Genomic DNA, 18,012 nt, shown 5'->3' on the forward strand with positions numbered 1-18,012 from the left:
ACAGATTCAAAACATTCCTCAGCACGCCATAAAACCACTATATCATTCCGCTGGCTTCCCACCCCCTCCGATAACAACGTCCTTCTGACAGCACTAAAAGAAACAACACCACTTTGACACCTAGAACCACTTATCATAGTACAGTAACTATTTACAAAGTATCAGAACTTTTATTTTCTAAAATGGGGTCGGCATTACAGCTGACTGCAGGTTTTGAACACCTGTTACTTCTAGATAAAGCACGGTCGCGGGGGCGGAATCCGTGGTGGAAGATAGGGCACTCACCTCACTGACCTCTTGCCACAAGATCGTAAAAAACGGGGGGGTCAGAGATAAAGAGTAAGATCTGAGGTGCCCCCAATTGTTTGGAATAACTTTAACGAAGTTTCAGAGGCGCTTGCAATCATCAGAGCGATCGTCCTTCTACCAGCCTTGACGGCGTAACAACCCGGAAGACAGCCATCTTCAGAAATAAATATTATTGAATCCGACTGAGAAAATTGAAGAGAAATTTAAATAACGGTGGAGAGGGACGCAGAACGAAATGAGGAAGGAAACGAGAGCAAAAGTGCTCGTACGGAATGCAAAATAAAAAATAATCGTGCCTTGGGTTTTTTGTTATAAGTGGGTTTTACTGTAGGCCTGCTTGTTTATACCAAATTTGTTGCAAGACAAGACAATGAAAACGAGTAGCTCTGTGCTTCCTAAAACGTGACCCTGGTTTCGTACGTGGCCCCTCCTTTATTTCATCAGTAGCGCCACATTAGGTGATGTAGTTGCCCCATATTTTTACTGCGAAGTAGCGTGCATGCAATTGATTTCTGTCGGGCTGTATAATATTAAAACGTGACACCGAGTCTCATATTGTTCCAAGTGGCTGTACAACCAGATCAGTTCCTAGAAAAATGTGGGCTGCTCCTCAAAACTGTTTACATACAAAACAAGTGCCGCCCTAAGGACGATTCTGTATACAACTTAACCCTTTCAGGAAATAATGTGTATGTAACGTACGTGGGTCCAATCGCGAATAAGATTCGAAATGGGCGAAGTGGCAATGAAGCAGGATTTTCTTAGGGTTTTTCGTTATGTTTTCCCGCGCTAAGCATCATTTCGTCGTTGCTTCATATCCACCAATCATCGCCTGACGCGGTGTGCGATAACACAGACGAAACCCTCGATCCTAAGTTACGGGATTCATCTCTGACAGGCACTTGGCTAGTCTCAGAGCAAAGACGGTTTAGTTCAACGTTCATGTAATAGGCTTACATGGTTTAGCACATTATACAGAAGTTGTATGCTCCAAATCGACGACTGGGGTTCGAGCCCCGACGGGGGCAGATCGACTCTGGGGTCCACCCAGCCTCCAGTCCAATGGGTACCAGGGTCTTTTCCCGGGGGCAAAGTTCTACTGGGAACATGTCCATAAATTGCAGTAAAACGACCCTACACCAAACTTTATGAAAATCCGTTCACCGGTTCTGGAGTTGTTACATCCGGAAAGAAAGACAGATAGGCAAATATGGTAAAGTTAATACGAGCGTTTTTACAATTATAACTTGCAAACGCAATTAAAAAAGAAGTAAATTGTGCAAAAAATCATAAGATGATACCATTTAACAGGATTATACGTATGTATATAATCGAGAAACCATATTCAAATGGATCTTTAAAAAAAGTGCGAGTGTACGGGCTACAATCAAATCACTCAAGATAAGGCACAATGACGACCTTTTGTGAACACGGTAATTAAACATTCCTCATTATCTAAGCAACCACCAAATGTTTAAGGAATTATTGAGCCAGTTGTTTAACATGTGAAGAACACGCCACATTCCCCGTCAAGGAGGAGTCTGCTTATTACGTTAAAAGTATTGCAGACCACCAGGAGGAAATGTTTCAGTTGCATAAACACACAACGGCACAGGAAGTTACATTACAGGACGTTTCATTGACTGTAACATTAGGGATGATCAATTTTCCTCACACTTTAGTCTGAAGCTGCAAAAATGAGAACGATTAAAAAATTATTTACAAATTTGATCAACAGTCTGTCTCCCACCCTTGCAGTACAAACTGACACTACGTTCGAAAGTGAATAATAATTGAAGCCACTGATGCTTGCGTAACAATGAATACTGTAAAGAGCTCATTTAATTACTTTTGAAGCACAATCTCGGCTCATCTATCGAAATTCGCTCTTCATTTCGGTTTTCTATGCTTCAATCACGTTTTGTCCCGCACCAAATGTTTCCAAATTAGAAAAAATCATGGCTGTACTATTTCAATTAATGATGAATCACTTGCCACCATTTTGAATATCAGACTTCCAATAAACTTTCATTGATTGACGTAAAGTTAGGTAAAAATTAAAGTTGTCCCTCATTCTCAACAAAGTACTACGCCACGTAGATGTATGGGGGAGTGGAGGGGGTAACGTCAAGTATACTCGACGCAAATTAGGGGTGAGTGGTCAGCTTAGGCCACTTTATCCCGGGGGAAAGACACCTCAGTACCCAAAGGATAGGTCTGGACGTAGAGGCTAGAAGAAAAATGCTTTGCGTTTGACAGGAATCGAAACCCAATCGTCCAGTCCGTAGTAGGGCATTGTAGGCCACTACTGGCACAACAATTATATACACCCCTGCACTACGGAGGATATTATTAAAACAGGCGTTTGAGATTAACAGGAGGCTGGAGAAAAATATGCAACAAAATGTGAAATTTATGCTCTTCACAAGTTTCGGAGGTTCTTATTCCTTCCATCATCAGAGCGATGAGGCTCTAAAACGTCGGTTAATTTCTACAAGGCTATACGGCGAAATTTATAACATGTTAAATCCAGAACAGGTGACTAGCAGGAAATTTGTAGATGTTTCCAGTAGCTAAAAACATGGCTATCGCTTTACGTAAAACATACAAAGAATCTGAATCTCGAATACAGAATAAAAATCATCCTAAACCGGTCGATGTCGTATGGTTAACACTTGCATCGTATTCGGAGCTACAAGATTAAAATCTTGGTTCGGAACTTTATCGTGGTCAATGCCTTACCGACGGCTTCCTTTTATATCTTTTCTAATTATTTACTTGTTAATCCACCATCTTATCATTCGCTGCTAATCTGAGTTACCGCCATCGTCGTTAAACCACAAATACGAACTCTCACATTCACACATCCACTTCTTCACTCTTTCTCTGTGCTTTTGGTATTATTGCTAACTCTGCCGCAAATGTAGAACTTTTCTTCGACAGTTGGTCGAGTTTCTTGGGCGGGAGATCATCCCGAAACAAGACCTCTACCCGCAGAGGACAGCGCAACACTTAATAACCTGGACAAACATCCATGCCCAAGAGTGATTCGAACCTACGATCCTACTGTTCGAAAAGGACTCGATCCACGCTGCAGCATTCGCAACCACTTTGACCGGCTTCAAATTCTCCCTTCCTTACCAAAACTACCAAATGATAAGTAACTGTTTTTCAAACCCACGGAAACCCCTCTCCTGTAACACTGTGCCCCCCACCTCCACCCCCCTCATTCTTTCCCTGCCCCTTTCTAGACTCTTCCACCTACCGACGTACTCAGCGAACCGAAGCGACTAAATTTTCCGGTCTGTCCACGTCACACCATCCAGCATCAACAGTAATGCAACAAATGCAAATGCTTCTCTCGCCGAACACATTCTATTTCCATTTGTCTAGATCAAAATCGCCTTTGGCAAAACAATGTAAAATAAATGTATTTATCATGTTCGTCGAATGGAACTATACCATCAATTACTTTCAATCAAATAAATTCTGGAGCAATAACGCCAAATGAAGCAAAACACGAAATATTTTATTATAGTTTATTATTAAATCAGAATCTATATGTGTCATAGTCACTTAAGTACTTAGTAAATGAATACATTTAAACTCATCGGCTCGATGTATGAACAAAAAAGCCAATGACCTCTTTCATAAACTCTATAGGCTATTCTTTGTTTAAAAAAGCTACGTTGGATTCTTTATTCCGAAGTAACCAAACGGTAACTGTCTATTTAACCACTCAAAGTGAAATATGTCAACAAATATTAATTGTACAACAAATACTAAGTGACGTCTTCCTCCCCGTTTTAATACAACAATTGAAAATAGGAATACAAATAGTAACTGAAAGCAAATAGTTTTGAACTTAAACCAAGGTTTCCAGTTGTTAAAAGTAGGATGAGAACGGCAAATTCCAATGAATGGAACAGTCCTTGCTGCTACCTGTTCTCCTGACTGCCACCGCAACATACAAATACCAGACTGCACACACTGGCTTGTCCCCGTTATACCAAGAAGACTTTCCAACGCCACGCAGACGACATTTCGTGCAGCTAAGGCACTTGCTAATTCGAAGCAATGCAGAACTAAACGCCTTGTCCATGGATCATTACAAATTCTGCAACGACAAAACATTTGGATGTGCATATTCCTACCTGTATTCCTTGTAGAACCAAGAGCCGTCAGTCCTAATACACACAGAATTTGAACCACTGAAACTGGTGAAAAGAAACTTAAAGTACAGCACGATGACGAGGGCGTCATCGTTGACGTCACCACACCACCACCACCCCGAAAACTTAAAACTTTAAAATGTAATAAATGTTACTTATGTTAGGTATTTTGTGAACGATTCGGACTTTATATTCTTATTTAAGACTAGGAACGTTTTAAGTTTGTGTCACAAACAATTTCTCACCGACATACGCACATCACTGTAGTTTATATTTATTTTAGTAATCCACAGTGGGAACAGTTCGAGAATCACCAAAAATATTTATTCCCTTACACACGACCCTCACTCCGGCTACGCCAAGAGCGGACTGAACACAAGAGAGAAGATAGGGGAGCGAGTGGAGCTAGGAGTCAGGAGGGGGCAGAGCTCGCTCGCGGCGGACAGACATTCGCCATCTCTGTCTTTCTCTCAGTGTTTACTGTACAACCCTTCCTTAACATTTCCCAACAATTAAGACGAATAGATTGCTGAGATCTGTAAGCAAAGCCACCATTCTTCCTTGACGCTTGAAGTTTGTTCCTACCTCCGAGAAAACACGTTACTAAATGATGTTTATAACAAACTGAACACGTGATACAAACAATTACCACAGTCTTAGAAGGAATTACAGGCTAGAATGTTCACTGTAGGAAGATATGGCCTATTTCAGAGGTAGCTCAGTCAGTAATAATAAAGTATCTACGAAATGGACAAGTGGGGTTCAACTTGCGACAAGGACAGATACGTCTTCCGTTACCACATTCCAGAACAGCTCCGAGATCCAAGTAGCTCTTACGTCGGTACAGAGACATCAAGGCGTGCAGATGAAACATGCCGACGGTTGAATGGGCATACGAACAACAGTTCGCCATAATGTGGTGTTAGTCTACGCAGTTATGTCCTGCGAAGAACTCATTAAACGTTAGTCTCTGCTTGAAGAGACTCTGAGGTGTCGAATTGTTACTTTCGCATGAAAGACCAGACACAATTTATCGACCCCTGTTTATACGTTACAAACTGATAAATCAGCACCCAAACCTTAGGTACACAAAAACACGACAACGTTTAGAGTTTTTAATAAGTTTCATCGAATCTTGCCATAAAGATTATGGTCCAGTAGAGATAAAAGAGAGAATAAGGTTTCTGGATTTCTCTGCACGACTTTTGTTTCAAAATTAACATTTCAAAAATAAATAAACTATTTGGGATATCAGATTCTTACGGAATCGAATATGAAAATGGCTGTCTTCTGGAACGTCGAGCCGTGTAATTTGGTAGAAGACGTTTGCCGATGTTTCGCCCTGATCATGGAGGCAGCAAGCACCTCTGAAACGTCGGTAAACTCCTATCAAATTATACGGCCCAGCATCCCAGAACACTGTCATCACGCTGATTTCGATTAAATCACAAATCTTACTGACTATGAATGACATGTCGTGATATATTCCAGCCACAATATATGGCCTTGAATATAATTGCTCTATATGAAAGTTATTTGCATAATCATTGCGCATGCCCAGATTTTTACACTGCCATTACGGTACAGTAAATCGGAGGACTTCCTGTGTTACACCAACATAATTTAGAACAAGCGGAAGTCAAATCAGGAAAATCTCCACAGCTTCAGTTCATAATATGGTATTCACAATCACGTTTCTTCCCATATTCTTTCAAATTCAGTGTATGTCATACGTTCTTCTCTGTTTCTGTCTGTTTATACATTTCAATTATAAAGCTACCTGAAGGATTTCGATCAGTGTACATTTTAATACCGGACGCCCACATTTAATGTCGGCTGAAAAGGATATGTCATATCCATCCAACACCCAACCCAACACCAAATTTTCTTGTAATTCTCACCTTTTCTAAAAACGCCTCACAGTGAAAAAATGTATACATAACATAAAGTAACATTCCAGTTGTTAAGTTCCGCAACCGATATCTAAGACAATATTTACTACCGTGTTCTTATAACAAAAGATACGGGGAAGATAAAAATTATAACTTGCAGAGTCGAATCTACAGAGTAATAAGCCGTGCAATAACAGATTTCTGTCTGTAACAGAGTAACATCGGGGCCAATTATAAAAACATAGCACAGCTAACGCATTTGGAAAATAGTTTATTCTTCATCTGAGCTCACCTGTCAATTCTTGCTGTAATCGTGGCTCAGGTGTTGGTACAACTGGGACAATTGTTATTATGAAAATAAAACTGTAACATGTAAATGGCTCAAAAAATATCTCAATTGATAAAATTCTTCTTAAGGAGGTTGTTCTATGGGAGATTTTCGCAGTCAGTCCGAAGCATACAAACACTCCACGATACAGTGACTTCCTCGACAAAGCAAACGTAAGAAATCTGCACAAGAGAACCATGTTGTCCTTGGTCTCTACGAATCAACAGGACAATTGCCAACATTACGCCTAAGAGGGAAACTGAATATTACGAAGGGAAATCTGAACTGCATTGACTAAATTAATTTTACAAAGAATACAGTATTATTAACTCAAAAGTATAAAGCACTGCAAATCCATAATACTGTACATGGTCTTACTAATTAAGTAGTACGGAGTCTTTGCAGGTCTACAATCTGTAACAGTCTTAACATCTCTGTGAAAGGGGTTTATTTTCTTGAATACGACGGAATCCTAACCACTAAACTAAATGCTGCAACCTTTATAACTTATTTTAACCAGTAACAATGGTGTGATAGACATTAAGTGTACATACAGACAAATATTCTAACCAACAAATACCACAGTCTAGGATATTTTAGCAAGCATCTTAACCTTTAAATATATCATTACACATGTCGAACTAGGTAATAATATACATAACACCAATTTAATATCGTTACAGTGAACTTAACCAAATAGTTTTCGAGGATAGTGAAGTCTGAAGATGGATAATTTAGTTTGAGACGTGAAACTGCAAGACAAATACGCGCTTATGTGTATGAATTTATTCAGTTTACAATATGTTGTGTGAAAACGGACAATTAGTAATATTACAACCACTACACTCCTTGCAGTCTGCATCTCATTCCCTATTACAGGTTCTGCCTTAAATGATTGACATTTATTTAATGGACATAAGAATTTCTGCTTTATGGAGCTCGAAAATTCAGTGAGCGGATTACAAATGAACTGAATAGATTTAATTTGTTATACAAAATTTGGTGAACAGTGTTTGAACAACTGAATATTCCAGGGAGTCGTCTGTTGGCTTTTAGTTGGTAGAAACAAAATTACATGGTTATAATGTTTAACGACAGCCTACCTACATTTATATTGCCACAGATGTTGGCTGATGGTGGCGCTTTACGGAGGGCGCTGTGTCGGAGTCTGGCTGTAGCAATTATCTCCGTGAAATAAAGTTCCTCCTGAGAAGCCAAATATCGATTGACTGAGAAGTTTCCCACCTTCTATTGAGCCCAAAGTTTCATCACCTTTTTCCCAAGTTACGTAAATAAAGACATATAACTTTCATCGTATCTAGCAAAATATAAAGGCCATTTATTTGCTCTGTTCCACGTGGCAACTCAATTTTTGTTATCTCCGCAAGAGAACATTTACATATCCAATAAATTAACAGCAAAGCCAGTGAGATACGTAAAACTGTAAGAAATGTATCTGTAAATAGGCTACCAGGACTCCACCTTCCCACCCTAGTTATGTTTTTGCAATTGTGAATAAAGCGTGAAGAACCGACACTTAAATGACCATCGTCCATGTATTTGTCTATAATTCTTTCCTTTGTATATCTACTAATCGACGGATCCGCCCATCCTGTTCTGTCCATTCATCCATTTGTCCATCAACCCAGTGACTTGTACATCAATCGATCCAACGATCGATCGATAGATAGATAGATAGATAGATAGATAGATAGATAGATAGATAGATAGATAGATAGATAGATAGATATATATATAGATAGATAGATAGATAGATAGATAGATCCATCCTTCAATTAATCCTCCATGAAGCAAATCACGCCACATAATAGTATTACCACAAGTTTACCTGTCCACCCATATACGAATCCATCCATCTATTCAGCAATATAGCTAACTACATAATCATATATTCTTCCTCCATTCAGTCATCCATCATGCATAATAATGCGAAGTCCCACATGCTTCCACGCATTGTCCATCCATTTCTTCCACGGAGGTTCCCAGCTAAAATTTTGCAAGCGTCTCTCATAATTTGTTCTTATTCTCCTATTACTTCCTCTTTCAAAAGTCGATATGTTCTCCTCAGCATTTCGTTCTGAAAGACGCCGAGTCTGTTCCGTTAGACAAAGAAATCAACTTTCACACCCTTATAAACAAACAGGTTAAGAAAACACATAATAGCGAGATAAGCTGTTGCATAAATAATTTTGTGCCACGAAGTCGGATGTGTGATTCACAGAATCCTTTATATGTACCTAAATATTTCACATATAATTATACTGCCTGAAAAATATAAATAGTTTCGATTTTATGTAATCTCGCTCTATCCGGAAGTCCTTCAACGCGGCAAATATTGGCAAATATCACCTCTGCAGTTGTGTACAGAATGACTAAAAAGTCTGTGTGCGCCTGTGAGAAAAAGTCTTGGAAGTGGGAAATGATTAAAAAATTTGTGTCACACGCGTCCAGCACCTAGGGCGTGTGTGTGTGTGTGTGTGTGCACAGGACTTTCGAATCAACCTGTACATAACACTGAAAGTCATCTTCACAGTGAATGAGCTCGAAGCAGAATAAAAACACAAATGCGTGTGTTGAAATGTCAATTTCGGCTGGCGTGCGTGGGATAGAAGATCGCACAGATAAGCCTGTCGCAAAGGCACCATGGTCAGTACGAGCCTCGGTATGGGGCGTCTCTGACGTAACGATGCAAGCGCCTGTCAATAGGATTCACAAGGGCCGCTGCTTTCTAACAGCACATATCACAGATGTCAGTGAGATTTCAGATCCTCACGGCTACGATCGCCTGATGATGGCAGCAGCAAGCACCTCTGAAACGTCCGTAAACATTTTCCAAACTACACGGCGCAACAACCCGGAAGACATTCATCTTCGTCACATAATTTTACAATGTTTTTAAAATGTGGAATTCTGGGTTGTGACACCGGAAGAACCTGTTGTCTCCATTTTAAATGCAAATGATTGGGGCAGCATGTTCATCCTCAGTGTTAGTAACCACAAAACATAACCTAGATGACCATAATCTAAACCAGTGGTATTCAACCTTTTTTTGTTCGTGTACCCCGAGATATAATTTCTCTTCAACTTTGTACCACCAAAGTTGTTGATGTATAATTCAAGTTATATAGTATACAATCTACATTTAAAATAAATTAAATAAATTACATTACTGATTATTCAGTGTTTATCATAAAATAATATATATATATATATATTAAATTTCATGTACCCCCTAAGATGTCTTCGCGTACCCCAGGTTGAATACCACTGGTCTAAACAACTAAACATTTGCAACATGTCAAAAATATTCATTATTCAGAAATTGGAACGTTGGCTAAAGAATTGCATTCATTCTCCGTGCCAGGCACATCCGTGACACACGATGAACGAATTTACCAATGACTAACCTTCAACGTACGTGATCTATGCCCGGCACTTAGCGTTGTTAGCATAGTAAAATCAAAGAAGCTATGGTGGCTTGGCATGTAGCTCGAGTTTGGGAGACACAATACATAGGCCTTGTAGAAATTTGCCGTAGAATTTTATTAAAACTGGATTCCAGTATCGCCAATAACGCCGAGTGTCCTGGCTTTTTACATGTTGTGTTAAAACGTTGCTTGACGAAGTATAAAAGGTAACCATTGGTTTATTGTTAATGATAAATGAGCTTTTAAGAGAATTATAAAATATAACTAAGCTTGTAGAATTAAATGATACAGAAGAATACTTATATGAAGCTAGATGTAAATGAAAAAAAGTAAAATAGGAAGATATAAGTGAGGACAGGGAAGGAAAGGTTTATATTTGATAGGAATAATGTTTGTGTAACTGTGCAGCGACATTAAAACACGGTCCGCAAATCTCGGTGTTAGCCGGATACTGTTTTCTGTACAGAGAACTCTGCTCAATGCATTAATAAATAATGAATGTATCTTCAGGTGCAAGTATCTGTATTTATTTTAGAAAAACCAGCTGTAAAGGAATGAAAGACCTCAATTAAAGGCACATTAGAAATTTGGTTGTGTATGAAAGACGGGTGGAACAGGACCACTTCCAGTGACGCGTCTTGGTGTTAGCGGTGTCAATGCTTCGCGTTCTAGTACCAACTGTAATGAGTGATTATGGTGGACGTCTGTCTAACATGTTTAAAGACTATCATCCACAGCGAAAGTCAGAATCCCATTTGGACAGACACCTTGAGCTGTAATCGCTCTTTGCAGGAGAGAAAGAAGTCTCTTCCAGTGTTTTGCAATGTAATGGCGTAAAAGTCAGTACAGCAAACACGTTGTTGGGAAGGTCGCTGACATGACACGCAAGCTGGTACGGCCAGGTACGACCACCACTACGGTAACGACATTGTAGGCTCGCTTGCTGGCCTCGGTTGGGCCCCGAGGGGGAAGGCAGGAGACGACCTACTACGTGTCTGCAAGAAGTAACCTCAGCCCCCTCCTATTGCTTATATAACACAGGAGAGAAACAGGTATCTATCTGTAAGTTTAACCTGCAGAAAAATTAAAAGGACTATATTTTTTTACTCTTACATCAGGGGTGAACAAAATAGACGCTTCAAAAAATTTACAATTAAAAAAAATTTTCTTCGTATGAACAATTGCACTTCTATTTGGAGCAGGTAACAAGTTATTCATATTTTGTTTTATATTTTGTTAAACATTCAAAAGAACATGCTTCAAATCTGTCTTCTTCATATTCGAGGTTTAGACCATCTGGTAGGTTTTTATGTTAAGTGCCTATTACTTCTGGCTACTTATCTCGGCAATTGGAATATTGCAACAAATATTAGTAAGAAACCAGTCAGTAAAAGGAAAAATAAAAGACCGCTAATTGTAAAATACTGGATGTTAGTTACATAACCTTACTGTTATTAAAATTTGAAGGCCCCGGTTTTTTAAATATATATGGGCAGGTTTCCGCTAACAATCTTCTGGGAAAAACCATATATCCTTTACGTATGCCCTGTAACTTACCAGTTCCCTTTTGAAGCAATGGATTTTTATCTGCAGTGAATTAACTTTTGTGTCAATGAAGCATAAAAATAGCAAAGAACGTCTTTGTTAATTCTGCGTAGCCCAACATGTTTTCATTCTTGAAATCCTATTTTCCTGATTTCTTACGACAGGCCTGTCAACATAACCATGTGTTCCCGGGAATTTAACTCCCGGTTCGCTAAAAAATTATTGACTAACTGTTGGTGTGTGTAATTTCGCGCAGAGTTCGATCATAATCTTACAGATTCTGCGTAAAATATTGTTTGCGCTTCAGCAATTAAAAAGAAACTGTCGATTTAGCAAAACTTTTGATATTTTGCTTGTCATTTTTAAAGTCGTTTGAATGTGCAAAAGGGGAAATTATACACAGAAATATCGCATATCACCAACTTGAGTATTTATTAAAATTCCTACTAGCCTTGTAGATCCAAACATTTTAAGTAAAAGTGGATTTACAAATTTGTTCCATTTCTTGTTTTGATAAAATCATTTCTCAAACATTTTCCCCTGTGATAAGGTTACTTGTTGCTAAATCTTGAGGACTACTGATCTACTTTACATTATTTCTCGCCGAGAGGCTTCTCCAGTTTTAAACATGATTTCGAAGCTACTATCCTGTAAAAATTGTATAAATTCAAGATTTTATAGCTTAAACTTCAGTAAGAAAAATAGGAAAATTTAAAAACATGTAAAGATGCAAGGTTGAATATCAACTTAACGCGTATCAACAGTTACATGAAACATTATAATCCTTTGAAGGTGAGTGACATGCAGCTTCTAGATGATGGGTGATGACGAAACAATAGCTGTAATAATTAATAGTTACATTTTACTATACTGACTTCAGGCAATGAATTCCATAACGCATTCGTATTCATTTTCACAGCCTCTTAATTTTTAATTCTTTATGAAACGGTGATCATGCCCTTGTGTAACATTTGCTTAAGCATTCGTTACATAAGAATTTTGTCTACAGGAAAGAGATTATTTATTGCCTTAATTGATTATTGAAGATGTGCTTGTTCTACCTAGTTTAAAAATTGACCGATTCATTGTCCTGAGTTTCATTTCAGTAGACTATAATCATTGTTTACAAATTAATTCTGAATCGAGATAAGTGGCAGCCTGTAATCACTGACAGACACTTACGTTCTGCCTTTAGTTTCAAAAGGGAATGGTATGACCTAAAAACAGGTAAGCCTATTCGTTTCTGAAGTATTTGTCTGCGTTTAGTAAATCCATTTATAGAACTTCTGTAATGATTTGGCTCTTGCTTCCCGTGTCTGTCTCTTTAAACAAAGAGGAAAGAAACCGACGTCAGCACGACAATTCTGAACAACATAATTATCATAAAACGTATGCAAACAGCGTTTTGCAGCTGCCATGTTACCATTATAAGCTAGAGTCTCACAACTTGTTGACAAAATAAGGCTCCTCTCACCAAGCAAACCCATCTTCCCGAAATGTTTCCCATACCAGTCTTTGTTGATCCTATCTTAGCAATCATAAATATCAGCATTTAATTACAATACGTTCTCACTGCAGTGTTAAAGAATTAAAAGTCACTGCCGTCGCAACATTCATGGGCGAACACACAATTCGTCAACAGAAAGATTGTCAAGTAGGATTTGAGGTTCTCGTGGTCGTGAGTCCTTCTGGGTTGTAGCGCCGTGTAGTCTGGTACAAGTGTACCAACGTTTCAGAGGTCCTTGCTGTCTCCGTCATCAGGGCGATAATGTTCAAAAGAATTCATGAACGAAATGAACTGATGTGGCAGAATCCTTGAATATAGTTTACCGTAATGCACAAACAGCATTGCCGTGAAAGTATTCACGGCCATGAAGCATCGTCATTCACGAATAAACGTCTCTGACGGCCATCTATAACTCCGTCATATCAGGAGGATGGCAGAAATAATATCTCAGGCCTAACAACTGGGTTCCTGCCTTCAGCTTTGACGACGGACACAAGCTAGTACCTTGCCTGAAGGCACAAGACACAACAACATACATCCTTGTGCAATGTCATATAGAGTTAACACGTATTTAAAAGCATAGCAATAAATATCTTTGAAATTGTCCACGAAAGCCATTTAACAACACTTCACGCACTGTGCGGGTTATTGCAAAGTGTTTGTTGTCCTAATTCTGTATGGAAATTGTTGTATCATCGTTTTTCAAACTCCAATTTCTGTCGCCTATGGGTCTGACGTCAATAACCAAATAGTTAATTGGTCTGCTGCTGAAGTTACACAAACTGCAACGCTGGCACTCTACGGTTCGCCCAACGCAGTGCTAAATATTAAATATTATTACACCACCACCGGGAGTCACGAAATACTGTACACACATTCACAGCAAGAATTACACACAGCCTTGCATTCGGAATATAGCACTATGGGTTGAGATCCATTTTGCTTTTATAGTCCGAACAAGCGACAGGTGGAGCTGTCGACTTGCATTCCGGAGGTACCCGGTTCGAAACTCGGCGAGTTACTGGAAACCATGGCTGACATTTTTTAAATTTCAGAACCTGAAACGAATGTCTGCACAGTACTACAAGGTACGACCAATTCTTCCTCAGTTCGTTAGTCATAATATCTCTCATTCTACGCTGTATAATCCAAATTGCTGATACGGCATCATGAAACAGACCAGCAATGTACAAATGTTGATATGAGCTATATATCTGTTGTTTGTAAACCTCTGATATCAAAGTACCAACAACACAGCTGTAGTGAGAATAATACCAGTGTCTTCGGGGTTTCTACAGCGCAAAGCACGACTTGGAGGCGTATAAGAGATGCAGACGTAAGTCTCCATATATTCCAAACCTCGGTACTAGATAAAAGAGTAGCCAGCTTGACGTTTCGGTAGCTTTAACTTCAGGGATAGAACCCCAGTACTCATTACATAAGAGATTGCTTTGAAACATATTAAAATACTATTACAGTAATTTTGAAACAGGAAGTGAAAATTGTAACACAGCTACTACAAAAAGTATTTGATGAATCACTAAAACCTGACGGGATTTGTATGGTGAAACATGAATTTTGCTGTATGGAGAAGGTAATAGAAGGATGTAGGACGTTACATAATGATAACGTACATAATTCGTACTCTGAAGAATAACTCATGGAAATTGAGATGAATGGAAGAGAAGTGAATTCAGAATGTTAATAGGGAAATCTCAACGGAAGAGACTAGCTGAGAGTCTTTGGCCTAGATGGAAGGATAAAATTACAGAAATGTAGTATAAAGATCTTGACTGGAATCGAGTCAATACATCTAATGGTGAGCTTTGGTGAATACTGTGATTTACTTTCGGATTCCAAGGAAACATGGAGTTTTATTGACCAAGGACGATCCTGCACCGCGAAGTTACAGTGTCTCTTAAACTTGAAAAGCAAAATATTTCGAGCCTTTAACATGAATATACATTTTTCGGAGGTATAGAATCAAATGCATTGACTACACATTTATACGTGAATCTGACTGACTCGCAATTTGAGAGACGATTGAAACGCGTGTGAAACACCCGGTAGCTCTACAATTTGCAAACGATTCAAACTGCTGTTCTGATACAGTAATGACAGCATCAACACTGAAGTCGGCGAATTCCAGGCTATAGCTTACGCTGTATTACGTAACTGATTCCTCTCGTGTGGTCATTTTGTCAGCGTTCTTTACATAAAATACATAAAATGAAAGCGCATTGAAGAGACCATATCTATCTGTCCGCAGATTCGCATCTTTAATCGCAGAAAATATCTAATGATTGCTTATGAAAACTGGTGTTGAAAATCTGAACCAACAAATCAAATTTTTATTGGTAACGGTGATATAACACTTTACATTAAACTAATATCGAACTTACAGATTTGCTTAAAAACAAAATATTTTACAATCTTACTTGAACCATTTCTGTACCAACGTTTGGCGAAATGTAAGGCAGATTCCGATACTTATTAACACCATGCAACGTGACATATGTGGTGTGATTGGCTGCGAAACAACCTATAATTTGTCTGCAATAATCTAACATCAAGACCAGCAAAGGCCTATAATCAATAAAAAAAATGCGTTTGGAAATCACTAGTATGCCTGACGCAAACTGAAAACTGAACAGCATGAAGGTCTCCGCCGATGATAACATACGTTTATATTGACCTTCGATTAAATTAATCGACATTCATGAAGTCCGTACTTATGTCACGATGATTTTGGCTTAAAGCTATAAAATTATGAAATTGGAAAAAAAACGTTGTTAACCTACGAAGATGAAAATATAAAATGCAGGAGCATAGTGTGGGTTGGGTGGGGTGTGGGTCAATGGAGTTCGCTTGTCATCACAGAAAAACTTTTGGAAGTATAACTAAAAATCACTTAGCTGCTTTGTCCGACATGATCAAAATCACAGAATACGTTTTTTATGTGGTCTTCATATCCGAGCTCAAGGGAGAACTTTACAGCATGAAACAAAATCCGAATTTCTTATTATACAAATACGTAATACTGGTTTAATTATAGTGATGACATTCGCAATTTAAGACCTAACTGGAAACATAAAAACGCATTCACAGCTAAAGGAAGTCCTGGCACATATACACGCCGCGTATTTTCCATTTATTATTGCAGGTAGAGGCTTTTATTAATCGTTAGTGGTTTCTACATATTCTTTCTGACGTAAATTACTAAGAAAGAGAGAGGGTTTTCCTTTGCGAGACGCAACATCAAACCGGATTAGCCATGTAGACCTTGGTGTGCTGCCGAGTGCATTAGACGATTACCAAGGTCAGTACCACTAATACTCATAAGGAACAACGCACATCTACATATTAACGAGTTAAGTGTGTCTGTATGTCTGCCCATCTATCCATTAACTTCTTTAAGCACAACCCAGACAGGGTTACTCCAGAGTTAAAGCTAACAATTTTAAATAATATTCTGATAAAAGCGAGCAATTAGAAAAATAAATAGAAGGATATTACATAGGCATGCGCCTACAGGTACTAATTCTAAGCATGTTTCTTCATTTTATTACATGGCACCTAAATGTAAGTGTTAAACAGACTTCTACTGATGAGACAGATATTTATGTTGAACTGAGGATGTGGAAACATACAGTCGTAATCCGTTTTAAATATTATTCCTTAAGTTGCGTTGAGGGACTTGGGAAAATTAGAAAACCTCAGTCACTTTACAGTAATCTAAAAACCTTCAAAGTTCTTAATAACATATCTTAATCACACCCACTCCCCCAGAAGTGCAATCTGATAGAATACGCTAGTGAAGTTGATTCGTTACTTCTGCACCGAATTTCACAGATGAGTGATAAGCAGTAATACAACATCGGAAGTCTTTGATTGTTAAGAGATAAAACTCTCTGCTCAGAATTCAGTCACGTGTCATGGACCGAAGTTGTGATAATGTCTGGCTGGTCGGGCCTATCGCATATTACCGATAGGTGATAGATGAGTATGGAGCTTTGGTGGAATGATGACTGACAGGAGCAAAGAGAACTAATTTTTGAAAAATCAGAATCAATACCACTTTTTCCACCAAAATTACCACCGAGATGAAACGATGGCGTCTGTAGCAAAACCTGTCTATACCAGCCCGCCGCTATTCAACATGATCCAGTTACTTTTCACACCCCCCCCCCCCCCCCCCCCCCCCCGCCGCCAAGGAACTCTTTACCCAACATTTGTCTTAATGTTACCAGTTCTTTAGTTTGCATAGTAATACGTGCAAATGTGTCCATATGCCTGGCGTCTTTCTGCTTCTAAATATTCTCGTAGAAGGTAATTCATTGTGTAAAATACGTACCCGTGACAAAAGTTGTGGGAATAATAAGTCTTAAACGCAAGTTTTCTTTTTCACAGGCTTACGTGCACATTTATTTTTATGTCGCCACAAATTCACCAAACAGACAGAAACATCTGTCACGGAAATGAATAAAAGGTCTACGAGTCGGTGTTATGTAGGCATAAGGTGAGTCCTACATGAAAGCCGCCTTCTATCGTTTCATGACTGAAAAATAAGTAGTCCGCTTAGTAGGCCTAGTCTAAACAACAACAGAAATATCCAATTATTGAGGAGACGCATAAAATACACAAATGTCATTCGCAATAAATATGGGCGGAGTGATACTAAATCAACTGAAAGTTGATACAGTTATATCAGGTGTTAACGGCGGTATTCTGATCGGTATTTAACATGTGATTAAAATTACGAACATGCCAATGGTCTTTATATTGTTTCCATTTCATTCTATTCTATTCT

The 18,012-nt window shown here is 38.7% G+C and overlaps 1 protein-coding gene across 1 annotated transcript in view; it reads right to left on the bottom strand.

Moving 5' to 3' along the window:
* mgl (low-density lipoprotein receptor-related protein megalin) overlaps positions 1 to 4,852 on the bottom strand; it is a 226,136-nt gene extending 221,284 nt beyond the window's left edge. Inside the window, exon 1 of the mRNA XM_022076817.2 lies at positions 4,464 to 4,852. Within this exon, the coding sequence (XP_021932509.1) occupies positions 4,464 to 4,572 (109 nt within the window). The 5' untranslated portion in view covers positions 4,573 to 4,852. The remainder of the gene's footprint in view (positions 1 to 4,463) is intronic.
* Between the last annotated feature and the right edge of the window lie 13,160 nt (positions 4,853 to 18,012).

This window comes from Zootermopsis nevadensis, unplaced genomic scaffold (genome assembly GCF_977971745.1).
Source record: "Zootermopsis nevadensis isolate Lab colony 2312 unplaced genomic scaffold, Znev_1.0 Znev_ptg000028l, whole genome shotgun sequence".
Classification (NCBI taxonomy): Eukaryota; Metazoa; Arthropoda; class Insecta; order Blattodea; family Termopsidae; genus Zootermopsis; species Zootermopsis nevadensis.